This window comes from Lagenorhynchus albirostris, chromosome 3 (assembly GCF_949774975.1).
Source record: "Lagenorhynchus albirostris chromosome 3, mLagAlb1.1, whole genome shotgun sequence".
NCBI lineage: Eukaryota > Metazoa > Chordata > Mammalia > Artiodactyla > Delphinidae > Lagenorhynchus > Lagenorhynchus albirostris.
In genome coordinates this window covers 151,364,543-151,377,853 of record NC_083097.1, presented here as the reverse complement: position 1 = coordinate 151,377,853, position 13,311 = coordinate 151,364,543, and the positions used below count along the sequence as shown (strand labels likewise).

General features: G+C 42.0%; 1 protein-coding gene across 3 annotated transcripts in view; it reads right to left on the bottom strand.

Annotated features, from left to right (window-relative positions):
* SIMC1 (SUMO interacting motifs containing 1) overlaps positions 1-8,384 on the bottom strand; it is a 98,438-nt gene extending 90,054 nt beyond the window's left edge. For 2 of the 3 annotated variants that reach the window (XM_060144232.1, XM_060144233.1), the window contains exon 1: positions 8,140-8,384. In XM_060144232.1, coding sequence (XP_060000215.1) covers positions 8,140-8,268 — 129 coding nt within the window. In that variant the 5' untranslated portion in view covers positions 8,269-8,384. Of the gene's footprint in view, positions 1-5,618; positions 5,636-8,139 lie in introns of those variants that run through there. The other variant, XM_060144234.1, reaches the window with a different exon arrangement.
* Between the last annotated feature and the right edge of the window lie 4,927 nt (positions 8,385-13,311).

Here is a 13,311-nt window from a genome sequence, read left to right as displayed (position 1 = left end):
AAATGTTCTAAAATCTAAAACAATGGTGATTGTTAAACTACTCAGGAAATTTTAAGGGCAAATTTTATGTATGGTATGGAATTATATCTTAATAAAGCTGTTAAGGGGGAACGGGGCAAGTGATCTGCAGGCTTACATGGGAGCTGACCTTGATTTAAGATCCAAATTATCAATAGTTTGACATCTGATGTTTTAAATTAAAAATGTAGGTGAATTTTGCCTTCTACTCTAAAACATATCCATAGTTTTAGTTCCAAAAATCTTTATAAAAAATTAGCTTGGGTTGGAAGCCGTTATTTATCCCCTGGTTCTCCCATCGCAGAGGGTATTTTGACATAACTTATCTCAGGAGGAAAGGATTCCTTAGAAAACCAATAATAAGAATTCTGTTTCTCCCTGAATAAATAATTAATGAGCACCTACTATGTTTGAGGCATTAAGTATGTGGCTGTGTCCAGCAGGGAACTTGCAATTTTGGGGAGAAGGGGTTGAGAAAGAGAAAGTGATTTTAAAAGTATTTTTAAAGTACATGATAGGGTTTAAAAAATAATTTTTGGATTAAAAAACACTGGTGAGTCTATTCTGATAAAAACACACATTTGAAAAATAGAATTATACTTTGCAATTTGCTTTTTTCCACTTAACTATTTCCAGCATCCCCAGAGGATGTTCCTTTGGAAACATGGTGAGAGGTTTGCAAGTTCACCCCAGGATTTTCAAGACTGACACTAGTGGTGGTAAATCTGCTCTATCAGTTAGCACCTGGTTGAACCTACCTCAGTTTCCTCATCTATCAAATAGGGATAATAATAGTACCTACACCTCATAGGGCTGCAGTGAAGATTACATGAGTTAATCCGTGCAAAGCACTCAACATGGTGCCTGGCATAAATACCAACTTTTCTTACTATGTGATGCTCACCATGATTAACATGGTCAGTTCTATGTACCAAACAGCCACTCTGAGTCAAAACACCAGCTCCTTGATGAGAAAGGCACAGAACTCAAACAAAGAAAGTCTTAAAGTTTTATTACTGCCAAGAAGGAAGCCCTGTAAAATTAAAGTTAAACTGTGCTTCCAATTAGGAAGACAATACTATTAAGAAATTAAACTCCTTTAATTAACTTATAAACCTAATGTAGTGGTTCTGAACCAGGGGCAATTTTGCCCCCCACAGGAGACATTTAGCAATATCTGGAGACATTTTTGGTAGTCACAAGTGAAGGGGCTGCTGCTACTGGCTGGCATCTAGTGGGTAGAGACCAAAGATGCTACTAAACATTCCACAGTGCACGGGACAGCTTCCCACAACAAAGAATTATCTGGCCCAAAGAAACCCTGATCTAATGCAATCCTTGATAAGATGATTCTAAGATTCACTTGGAGGACTAAATGGTCACAACAGACATGAACTTTTGGGGGGAAAAAAAGTGAGAAGAGGTATTTGCTCGAATAGATACCAAAAAAAAAATACTATCAAACCACAAACATAAGACAGTCAAATTCTGACACTGAGAATACACAAATCAATGAAACATAAAAGAAAACCCAGAAATAGATCCAAGTGCTTAAAATAATCTGGTATAAAAATGTGTTTCAGATAAATGGAGAAAAATAATTATTTAAGAAATGATTCCCAGACAAATGATTAAAATCATATATTATAAATTCTAATATCCAGAATGCTTCCCTCATACATCTGCAATCAGGATGCATCTAATAGTATATACATTTCATGCGGTAGTTTCTTTTTTCTTGAAAAGCTGTTCTTAAACTGACAGCAAGTCTTAGATTCAGTGTTGTTTTAGAAATAAGGCAATACAGTATATGGAAAATGGTAAGCATACTTCATGCTATATAAAGCATTTCAGATGAATTAAAGAAATAAATGTTAAAAATGAGATAGTCAATGAACAATAATAAGTAAATAACAGGAAAATAATCTCAGGACAGGAAATATCTTTCTCAACATAAAACAAAGAAAAAAATAAAGAAAAACGATGCACAAATACACATGTAAAACTTCATTAAATAAAACATCACAAACTACAGATTTCTAAATTTAGTGCAATCCCAATTTTAAAAGTAAAAATTATTTGGAAATTGACCAAGTGATTTTTAAGGTTATTTGAAAGAATAAATATGCAAAATTAGCCAGAAAAATTCTAAAAAAGAAGAGCAATGAAAAGTTTCCTCTGCTTATTATTAAAACAGCATGTAACAAGGTCAAAATACAAAGTCCACAAATAGACACGAAGCTTATTAGTTGATAAAGGTAATATTTCAAACCACTGGGGAAAAAGGACAGATAATTCAATAAATGATGTTGGGACAACTAGCTAACCATCTGGAGAGAAAAATAGTAGATTACCATTCTATTCTTTTTTTTTTCTATTCTTTTTTTGAAACTAATTCCAGGTGGATTAATGAAAAAAAATATTTATAATCTTAGGAGTGAGGAAAGTCTTTCTAAGTATGACAACAAAGACAGAAATCATAAAGGAAAAGGGTGACAGAATTGACTATGTAAAAATTTAAAACCTCTGTAAAGAAAACCAAAGAAATCAAAAGTGGGGAAAAATATGTAACATGTATGACACAGGGGTAGTTTCCTAGTACAAATTACTACAAACTGGCTGGCTTAAAACAACATCCTCTCACAGTTCTGGAGGCTCAGAAGTCCAAAATCAAGGTGTCTGCAGGACCATGTTCTCTCCAAGGCTCTAGGGGAGAATCTGTTCTGTGCCCTTCTCTTAGCTTCTGGTGTCATGAGCAATCCCTGGTGTTCCTTGATTTGCAGCTGCATAACTCCCTCTGTCTTCACATCTTCTTATAAGGATACTAGTCATATCGGACTAAGGGTCCACCCTACTCTATGATCTCATCTTCACTGATTACATCTGCAATGACTTGATTTTCAAATAAGGTCACATTCTGTAGTGGTGGTGGGGACTTCAACACATCTTTCTGGAGGACCCAATCCAACCTATAAAAAGTCTTTACTATGTGAGTAAAACTGACAAATTAGTAAACACACAAACAAACAGAAACCCAATAGGATAAGAACAGGCAATTCACGCACACACCCTATGTGTGTATATATGTGTGTATATATATATATATATACACATACATATGGAGAGAGAGAGAGAGATCTCCAATAAACATGTGCAAGACGTCCAGCTCTCCTACATGCCAAGCACACACTCTGATCTCCAACCTCACTAGCTGCTCCTCCTCCCCTTGCCTTCCCCTGGGCCAGGCACTGTGGCATGCTCTAGGGCTAGATCCTGGATGCTCTTCCTCTTGTACACTGTCAACCTAGATGAACTCTTCTAGGTCAATGACTTTACAACTTATGTGCTAATGACACCAAACTAGTCAGGACTTCTCCCCTGGCTTCCAAACTCAGTACAAACCTTATACCTTGCATCTCCAGTTGGCTCTCCCACAGGTATCTTAAATTTAACACCTTTTAAAGAGAACTCTTGAATCTTTCCTCCAACTCTGTTCCTCCCCAAGTCTTCCCCACTTCAATGACTGACACCAACTTGCATCCAGTTGTTCAGGCCAAAACCAGGGCATCATTTTTGATTTCTCCCTTTCCCTCATTAACCACATCCAAAGATCAGTATTTACTTTATAAATGCCTTCCATATCTCTCCAGTCTTCCAGTTGCACCACCTACAAAGCTACAATTATCTCTGGTCTGGACTACTAATGAAACCTCCAAGACTGATCTCCCTGATCCACTTTTGCCCCCTTATAGTAAGGTGAAGCTGGTTTGTTTGGGACAGTTTCAGTTTTCACCTGTTGCTTGACACCCGGTCCAGTTAGTAACTCCTTTCATTTGCAAAAGAATCCCCATTTGGATGACAAATTATATGGTCACCTTGCCTTACAGTCTTTTCTTCTCACAGTAGCTAAAGTCACCTTTTTTTTTTTTGCGGTACGTGGGCCTCTCACTCTTGTGGCCTCTCCTGTCACGGAGCACAGGACGCGCAGGCTCAGTGGCCATGGCTCACGGGCCCAGCCGTTACGCGGCATGTGGGATCTTCCCGGACCGGGGCACGAACCCGTGTCCCCTGCATCGGCAGGCGGACTCTCAACCACTGCGCCACCAGGGAAGCCCCTAAAGTCACCATTTAAAAGTGTAAATCAGATCATGTTTTTCCCCTGCTAAAAACCCTTCAAAGATTTCTTATTACATAAGAATAAATCCAAGTTCCTTACTGTGGTCTAGAAGGTCCTATATAACCTAGCTCACCTACTTCTCATCTCTTCCAACTCTGTCCTTCACTCACATTCTAGCCCCACTGGCCTTTTGATTCTTCCAATTAGTCATGCCCCTTCCAAATTCCAAGCCTTTGTTTTTGCTGCACCCTTTACTGCTACTTTATTCCCCAAGATCTTCTCATAACAAATCTGTCATTTTGTTCTCTTATCAAACATTAACTCTTCAGAAAGGCCTTCTTTGAAGATGCAATCTAACGCTCCCAACCCCACCCAAGTTATTCTCTATTACATTGTTCACTTATTTGTTAGTTTATTGCTCTTATTTCCTCACTAGAATGTAGGTCCATTGTCATCCTGTTCACCTTTGGTACCCAAGGTCAGAGCATGTGCTCAATATGTATTTAATGAGAGAATGAATCACAATCCACAACCATAGAAAAAATTAAAACCATGACAGCTCACAGAATCTGGCTATCAAATCAGCAAATATTAAAAGAACAAAAATTCCTTACTTTTCTTCCTAACACTCTGACATGACATTTATGTGACTGTTTATTCTTTGTCTCCCTCTGACTAAAGTGAAATCTCCACAAAAACAGGGACTTGGTTTTGTTACGCAGCCATATTCTTAGCAACTACAAGAGTGCCTGGCATGTAGTAAGTGTTCAATAAATATTTACATACTGAATAAATTGACAGTATCTAGGGGTAGATATTGACTAGGTAGTGGAGAAAGGGGTACGGTGAAAATATAATTGGTGCACGATTTCTGTAGGAAATATGACAATATATATCAAAAGCCCTCCAAAGAGGGCATACCTTTAGACTCAGCAATCTCACTTCTAAGAGGAACTTATCCTAAACAAACAAACAAACAAACAAAGGTACAAAGATTATTTATGAGGAAATTTCTGAGTTGTTTATAATAGAGAAAATTTAGAAATGGCAGTATAATATCCATTTATAGGAAAAGAGAAATGTAATTATAAATCTGTACAATGAAATACATTAAAAATATTGGTGATGTGTATTTATTGATGCAGAAAGAGATAAAAAGTATATTAAAAGAAAGGCAAACTGAAAACAATGAAGTATAGCCAGACTTCATTTTTGCAAAAACATATGGGGATGACACATGGCTATGTATGAGTGCACACTGGTATTTACTAATAAAAGTTTAGCCAGGCATACTTCAAAATGTTAACATTGGTTATTTTTGGATAGCGAGATTAAGGGCAATTAAATTTTTTTCTATATACATTTCTCAATTTTTTGTAATTAGGGCAACCAAAATTATCTGAATATGTTCTGCTTTTATAAGTAGGGGGGAAAAAAAGCAATAAATATTATAAAAAAACACAGACACATTTCATCAACTTACTGAAGACTAAAGCCCAGGTTAAGAGCCAGAAGTTCAGAAACATCAACTTCAGCATTGGAGATGGGTTTCTGATTTCCTGAATTCAAGCAAGTTGTTTCCCCTCAGTCAATATTTGTAAAAAAGAAAAAAAAATTACAAAACTTGTTTCTTTCATTTCATTGCTTCCCAAGCTTGAGAAACAGCACAAAGTGTAGCAAAAGCTATCATTTATGCTGGCATTTTCCTTGCATTGCTTCATTAAAAACCTTTTAATGGTCCTGCCAGGTAGGTATTAATGTTCTCAAATGCAAAATCTGAGAGAGATGACAGAACTTGCCAAAGCTCACACAGCTGTTGGGGGCTGGGTGGGGGGGGAGGCGGGGGAGTTCCGAGTTCCGTATTTAAACAGAGGTTTCTCTGACCTCAGGGCCTTGAGGAAAAGCTGGACAAAGGCGCTTGAGGCTTTATAACCTTGCTCTCTCAATGCCTCTGATCTTTTGTGTGGTTATCATACCACCCTTATCTAACTTGCAAGAAAGATAAAAGGAGAACTAGCCCAGAGTTTTTAGAAAGGTGGAGTAAGTCTTTGGAGAAGCGAGATTTACACTGGGTACTACTCTGGAACTTGCCCTCCATTTCTCTTCAATTCGAAAAGCTCCAAATCAAAATGCTTGGTTGGGTGGTCACAAGGGAGGGGAGGGGGGGCAGTTTGAGAGTGCCCCTATGTATGTGTGTGAAGGGTCACAACACACGCGACAGACTGGGTAAGGATGACATCTGGGCACCTGAAGAAGGAAGCTGACCCAGGATGAGGGAAGATGGATACCACTTGGGAGCAAAGGACAAAGTTAGTAGGAAGGACAAATTAAAGGGGGATTGAGAGAAGGAAGAATAGGAAAGAGGAGGAACTGGGAGGAGATGCAGTTGGGAGTTATTCTGCAGTATTTTTTTCTTCCACCTCTTTTCTTTCTATATTCTTTCCTTTGATTATCTCGGTCACAATTAGACCTTCGATACTCCTTTCTGTTTAGATGGTTACCAAATCTTTCCAGTCCTGACTTTTCTCCAGAGTTCAAGTCCTCTGCCGTTCAAACTGAATGCAGCATTCCCTCCACCCCAAGCCTGCTCCTACTGTATTTGCTCTCATCGTCAAACATCCATCTGAACTGCTCGCTCTCCCATTCCGTCAACCATTCTTTCATCCAACAAATATTTATTGTGGATCTAGTATGTCCCCCACACTGTCACAGCACTAGGGACATCCATTCACTTCCCAAGTTGGGTCACTTTTACCTTTAAAATCTTTTGTCTGTCCATCTCATCTAAATTCTTTACTGAAATTTATTGAGGATCCCCCTTGCTTGAATCATGGCAACATAGCACTATAAGTTAATTGGTTTTGCATGCCATTTATTCTACAGTGACCTCCTAGATTTAGCACTATACCTGAAGTGGCTCACAGTGGAGACTTAGGGATACAAACAATGGGAAGGGGATTGGAGAAGCAGAAGCTAGATTTGTCTTGATGAAGTATTTGCAAAGGAAGAAAGGGGTTTACAAATAACATCAGTGTGACAATTCTGTTATTTCTGGGGTGTGGCTTTGGGAGGCTGGGAAGATTGTTGGAAGTCTGATGCTGGGAGTCTCCTGATAGAAAGCCTTGCCCACCTCCCATCCCTTGAGTACTCAATAGCCACTTGTTGATTATATCACCTTCTATGACAGAAGCCGCGAATGTTGTGTTCTCCATCGCATCCCCAGCTCTTAGAACATCAGGCCCATAGTAGGGGTTCAATAAATATCTGTGGAGGATTCTAGAAAAGCAGGGACCATAGATGTTTTATTCACTACCTTAGGAAGAAGGACAAAGAGCCTGAGGGAAAAAGAAATCGTGCAAGATGTTTCCCTCCTTATTCCTTTAGAGCCTGGTAAATGTTTCCTAAGAGAAATAAACGGCCCTCCTGCACAACTCCAGAATCGGGCCCCTCGCTCGGCTGCCAGGCCCTGGAGCGCGGCCACCATCTGGCCCAGGCCCCAGCTTCCCTCCCTCCCCGCCCGGGCTCCTGTTACCTCCCTGCATACATCTGTACCCACCACAAGCCAAACAATTACACGCTCCCGCGTCCCCGCCTCGAGGTCCGGGACTACCCCTAGGACCCTGCGTGCCCCCGGGCCCCCCGGCCGCCACCCCCGCCAAGGCTCGGGGAAGCGCACGGCCCGGCCTGAGACCGCCGCCCGCTGTGGGCTCCTGCACCCCCCGCACCCGGACCTCGTCCATGTGCTCGGCGGCCACTCTCCAGCCTCAGCCCGCTCGGGCTTGAGTGCGGAGCCCGGGAGGCCCGGCCTCCCGACCCGGGCCAGCCGCACTCCTCAGGGTAGAACACGACAGGAAGGCGGCAAGGCGGGAAGCGGTTGCAGCTGTGAGGCGCCCAGGGCCGGGCGGCGGGGCCGCCGGAGCCAGCGGGCCGGGCCGAGGGTGGCCCGAGCGGAGGCGGCGCTCCGGTCGCGGCGGGGCTCGGGAAGCGGCAGCTCGCTCACTCACCACGGTCCGGCGGGGCAGCGCGCCGGTGGTCCGGGACAGGGCCCGGCGGAGCCTCCGCGCCCGGCCCGAGCGGGTCCCACCGGAGCTCTCGGAGCCGCTGTCGTCCGAGATCACGATGAAGTCCTCCATGGCTGCGGGTCCCGGCCGAGCCAGCGCGCGGACGGCCGGCAACCCGGGAGGCGGCAGCGGCGGCGTTGACTTCGGTTACTGCTGCTGAGGCGGCGGCGGCGACGGCGACGACAACCGGGGCCATCACCCCGACTGCCCCGCCCCGATCCCCGCCCCGTCGGCCCCTTCCCGCCCCTCCGGAGCACCGCCCCCTGGCGGCTGGCGGCGGGCGGCAGGCGGCGGGCGGCTAGCGGCCGGTAGGGCCGCGGTCACGGTTTTTGGCGGTGGCACTCGTTCTCCCTTCCCGGAAAGCGAGAGAAAATCAAGTCGCAGCCGGCTTGGGCCGGTGTTGGGGACGGCCGTGCGGGACGCTGAGGCTGTGAGGGCTTCCCCTGCTGCTTCTGACTCAAGTGTGAAGTGAGGTGTGAACAGGCCTCTCTGACCCAGAGAGCCTCGACATACTCACCCGAAGAGAGTCCCTTTTCTGCACATGTGCAAGTACCTTTGTAGGATCATTTCCTAAAAGTGGAATTACTAGGTCGAAGGCGCTGTTTCTGTTCTGATAAATGATGCCAAATTACTAAATTGTACCAATTTGTGGTTTCACCAACAATATATGTCACTCAGGAATTTAAACTGAGATTTAGAGATTTGTTCAGTTGGTAGCAGGATCAGAGACTGAAAAAAATGCACAAAGAGAAGCGATGAAGAAGCAGACATTATAAATATTTAGATGTTATGAATAAGAAAAAAAGATACACCCAGTGGAGGGAGAAGCGGTAGGTAGTTGGTTGTTGAGCAGGAACGTTAAAATCAGGATAGGATCTGTGTTACAATAAATGGGGTATTGACCAAATCTTGCTGCCCAGGCTCTAGCAATTTGGCAGAATGTATTAACAGAGCTAAAGGAAAATGTGTTTATCGGAAAGGGGATTGGTTCCTAAAGGAATGGTTGTCAGGTGCTATCTAAGCACTGCTTAGAGCAGCGATTCTCAAACTTTAGTGAGCATCAGAATCACCCAGAAGGCCTGTTAAAACACAGATTGCTGGGCCACACCCCAGGATTTCTGACTTAGTAGGTTTATGAGGTGGGGCCACCCAGTTTTCATTTCTAACAGGTTCCCAGGTGATGTTGATGCTGCTCTTGTGGGGACCACGCATTGAAAACCTCAGATCAATGGCCAACAGATTTCAGATGTTCTGGTGGTATGTTTGAAATCATCCTTGTTGTGAAGGGATTCATTAAGTTGTTTGTCTTCACCAAATGCCATTAAACATTTAGTTTATTTAACTTCTTTTTTGGGCTTCTGTGGCTCAGCACCTTTGTTACCACTTCTTTTCATTCTTAGCTGACTCCTGCTCCTCTAACTCACTCCTTAAATCATGGTGTTCCTCATGACCTTCCCATACTTCTCCCTACACAATCTCAATCGTTTCCATGCTTTAATGATAATTTTTATGCTGGTGACCCCCATGTGTTTATCCCCAGCCCAGCCCTGTCCTCAAAGCTCCGGATATATATATCCAAATGTCTGTTGAACCTCATAGGCATCTCAAGTTGAATATGTCCAAAACTGAACTCAACCTCCATCCCCCTACCTGGCCCTCCAAAAATAAAGCCTGCTTCTTCTCTGTGTTCCCTACTTTAGTGACTGGTGGTACTACCAGCCAGCAATGGCACAGCTTTATGCTCTCAACAAATCCTGTCTCTTTTACCCCCTAAATATTTCTTGTACTCACTTGCTTCTTTTGGTCTCTGCTTGCCTATGATTCTAGGCAAGCTAAGATCACCTCTAGTCTAGTCAGTAGTCATAGTCTCCTATCCAGTCTTCCTGAATCTATTCTTGTCCTATTTCATTCCTTCCTCCACACTCAGCCAGAGTGCTCTTTAAGAAAGTATGTAATGAACCCCTTCAGTGGCTTCCTAATAACACTATGCCTTCGTGTGCTCAGGTTGCCATGACAAAATACCATAGACTGGTGGCTTAAACAACAGAAATTTATTTTCTCACGGTCCTGGAGGCTGGGAATTCCAAGATTAAGGTGCTGACCAATTCAGTTCCCAGTGAAGACTCTTTCCTTGGGTTGCAGATTTCTCAGTATAACTTTAAATGGCCTTTCCCCAGTGGGTGCATGCAGGGAGAGGGTGAGGGTGAGGGTGAGGATTAATGGCCTTCTTATAAGGGCACTAATCCTATCATGAGGATACCCTCATGCCCTCATGCCCTACTCTAATCTAACCTTAATTACCTTCCAAAGACCACATCTCCAGATACCATTACATTGTGGGGTTAGAGTTTCACCATATGAATTTTGGAAGAACACAAACATAACATGCTATGAACTTCTAAATATAAGGACAAATATAAATAATATGTATTTTGTGTAGATTATATTAATGTTATTTTATATAGTAAATATATGATATGTTTACATATAGTAAATATATGATTTCACTGTAAGTAAATTTTACCTTAAAAAAAAGGTAAAAATTTTTGAGGTTTATGATATGCATGCTATAGTGTTAAGGAGTGAAGTGTAATGAAGTCTGCAAATTACTTTGAAATGCATCAAAAATAAGATGGATAAATGTATAGAAAGATAGATGTGGGTAAATAAATATAATAAAACATTAACATTGTCAAATACATGGTCATTATATGGGTGTTCACTTTTACCTTTTATGTATATTTAGATGTTTTTATATTATGTTGAGAAAAAAATTAAGAAACAATTATAATTTTACCACTATTTTTTTTTTTTTTTTTTTGCGGTACACGGGCCTCTCACTGCTGTGACCTCTCCCGTTGCGGAGCACAGACTCCGGATGCGCAGGCTCAGCGGCCATGGCTCACGGGCCCAGCCACTCCGCAGCATGTGGGATCCTCCCGGACCGGGGCACGAACCCGTGTTCCCCGCATCGGCAGGCGGACTCTCAACCACTGCGCCACCAGGGAGGCCCTACCACTATTTTAAAAACTTAAACAAAAGAGATTATAATGAACCCCGTGTACCCATCATCCAGCTTTAAGAATTATCAATCTTGTTCTGTTTATATTCCCACGCACTGTCTCACCTCTACCTTCCTGAATTATTTTAAGGTAAATATCAGACATCACATTGTTTATTCTGCAGACATTTCAGTTTGTATCTTTAAAAGATAAGGAATCTACATTCATCAAATTATTGTTGAGCATGTATGCTGTACTCGAGGGATACAATAGTGAACAACATAGACATGGTCTCTGATCCACGGTGCTTATAGTTTATGGGGAAGACAATAAACTAGTAAATAATTATAGATTATGATAAGTATATAGCCAGTTTGTAAAGTCTTCACTTGTGAGATATAAATATGAAGCGATTTAATTTGTTTCCCCTATAACCATTACCACTGTCTTTAGAAATTCACTTAACTCTGTTGAACGGATTCCCTTAAGAATATTCTACTCTGGTCCCATAACTGCAGTCACTTTCAGTAACTAATACAGTCCCATTCCAAGTATTATGACTTAGGCCTGTCCGTTTAAAATCTTTAATCTCTTATTTAATTCATAGCTCTTCCCGTTCTCCTGGTGCAGGTGGACTTGTGGCTACAACAGTTAGTGGAGGGAGTGGTAATGTCACTCCCTTTCTTTCTGCTTGGCTCTGCTCCTAAGTAAGGATGAGGAGGAGGGAGAAAGAATGTTCTCTGCAAGACTGTCCATGAAGAGTTATCTGTTCTTTTTCTTCTGGTTGTTGCTACTTCAGTAACGGTTCTCCCAATGTGTCAGGAGTCCGGATGCCAGCTCTCTTACTTGGAATGGGCACATTGTTGCTCTCTGGGGCCTCCCCTGTGCACTCTCTAATGTAGGAGAGGTCAATCTAAACCCTTTCTCCCAGACATCCCCACCAGTCCCTGCCAGGGACAGTCTAACATATAGCCTTTTGTTGTTGGGGGATCTTTGTCTGGAGGGGCTTCTTGGGGAGTGCCAGCAAGGGCCTTAAGCCTCAGCCACCTTCTGTGCTCTCCAGTTGACTCACCCATGGAGAATTTACGTGCATAACTCAAGGAGGAAGGGAATGCAGGCAGCTCCCATCTTGGTGCTCTTCTCTTAGCATCAACTAGCTCTCTCCTCCCTTCCTTCACCCCTAGGGGCATCAGGGGCTTATGCAGAGCAATAGTTCCGTGACTTTCAGACAAGTTCTCAGCTTCGGGAGTGGAGAGAGGAGTAGTTTACTGCACTTTAAACTTGTGGGAAGGGAATGGGAGAACAAGATGAATGGCCTCCATCCTCTTTAGCTAGAGAAAAGCAATGGATGGTTGCCATCTACAATAAGTAATGTTCATTCATGGATATATGAACAAATTGGAAAAAAATTCAAATATCTACTTCTGTTGCAGAATTTATGATAAAGTGATTAATATTAGTAACTGACTTTTAAACACACAAATAGTGATAAGACTTCAGGGGTACAACAGTGTTCCGATTGTATATATCTTTCTCATCAGCCATCCTGCCTGAAACTCAGGAAATATAGGGTCCCTGGTTGTATAATATGAATACACTTGAAAAGTTCCTTGTCCTTATCTGGCAACCCAGATGGATGAATACCACCCCGAAGTTGCCTTTCTTAAAACCATTAAGTAGTGTCACTTATGTTTTCTTGGCCATCCTGCATCTGTCTTGAAACAGGCTGCTACCCAAGACTTCCCAAGTTTATGATGATGTTTTTTTCAGAAATTAGTATGTATGTGTATTTTTCTTTTTCCTCTGGGTGACTTATATTATTTTTTCCAGATTTATTGAAATATAATTGACATATAACATTGTGTAAGTATTAGGTGTACAGTGTGATGTTTTTATATATGTATATATTGGGAAATGTTTACCACAATAAGGTTAGTTAATACATCCTTTATCTCACATAATTACCATTTTGTTGTTGTTGTTATTGTGAGAACAGTAAAGCAACATTTAAGTATATAATACAGTATTATTATCTATAGTCATCATGCTGTACATTAGATCCCTGGAACTTATTCATCTTATAACTGAAAGTTTGTACCCTTTGACCAACATC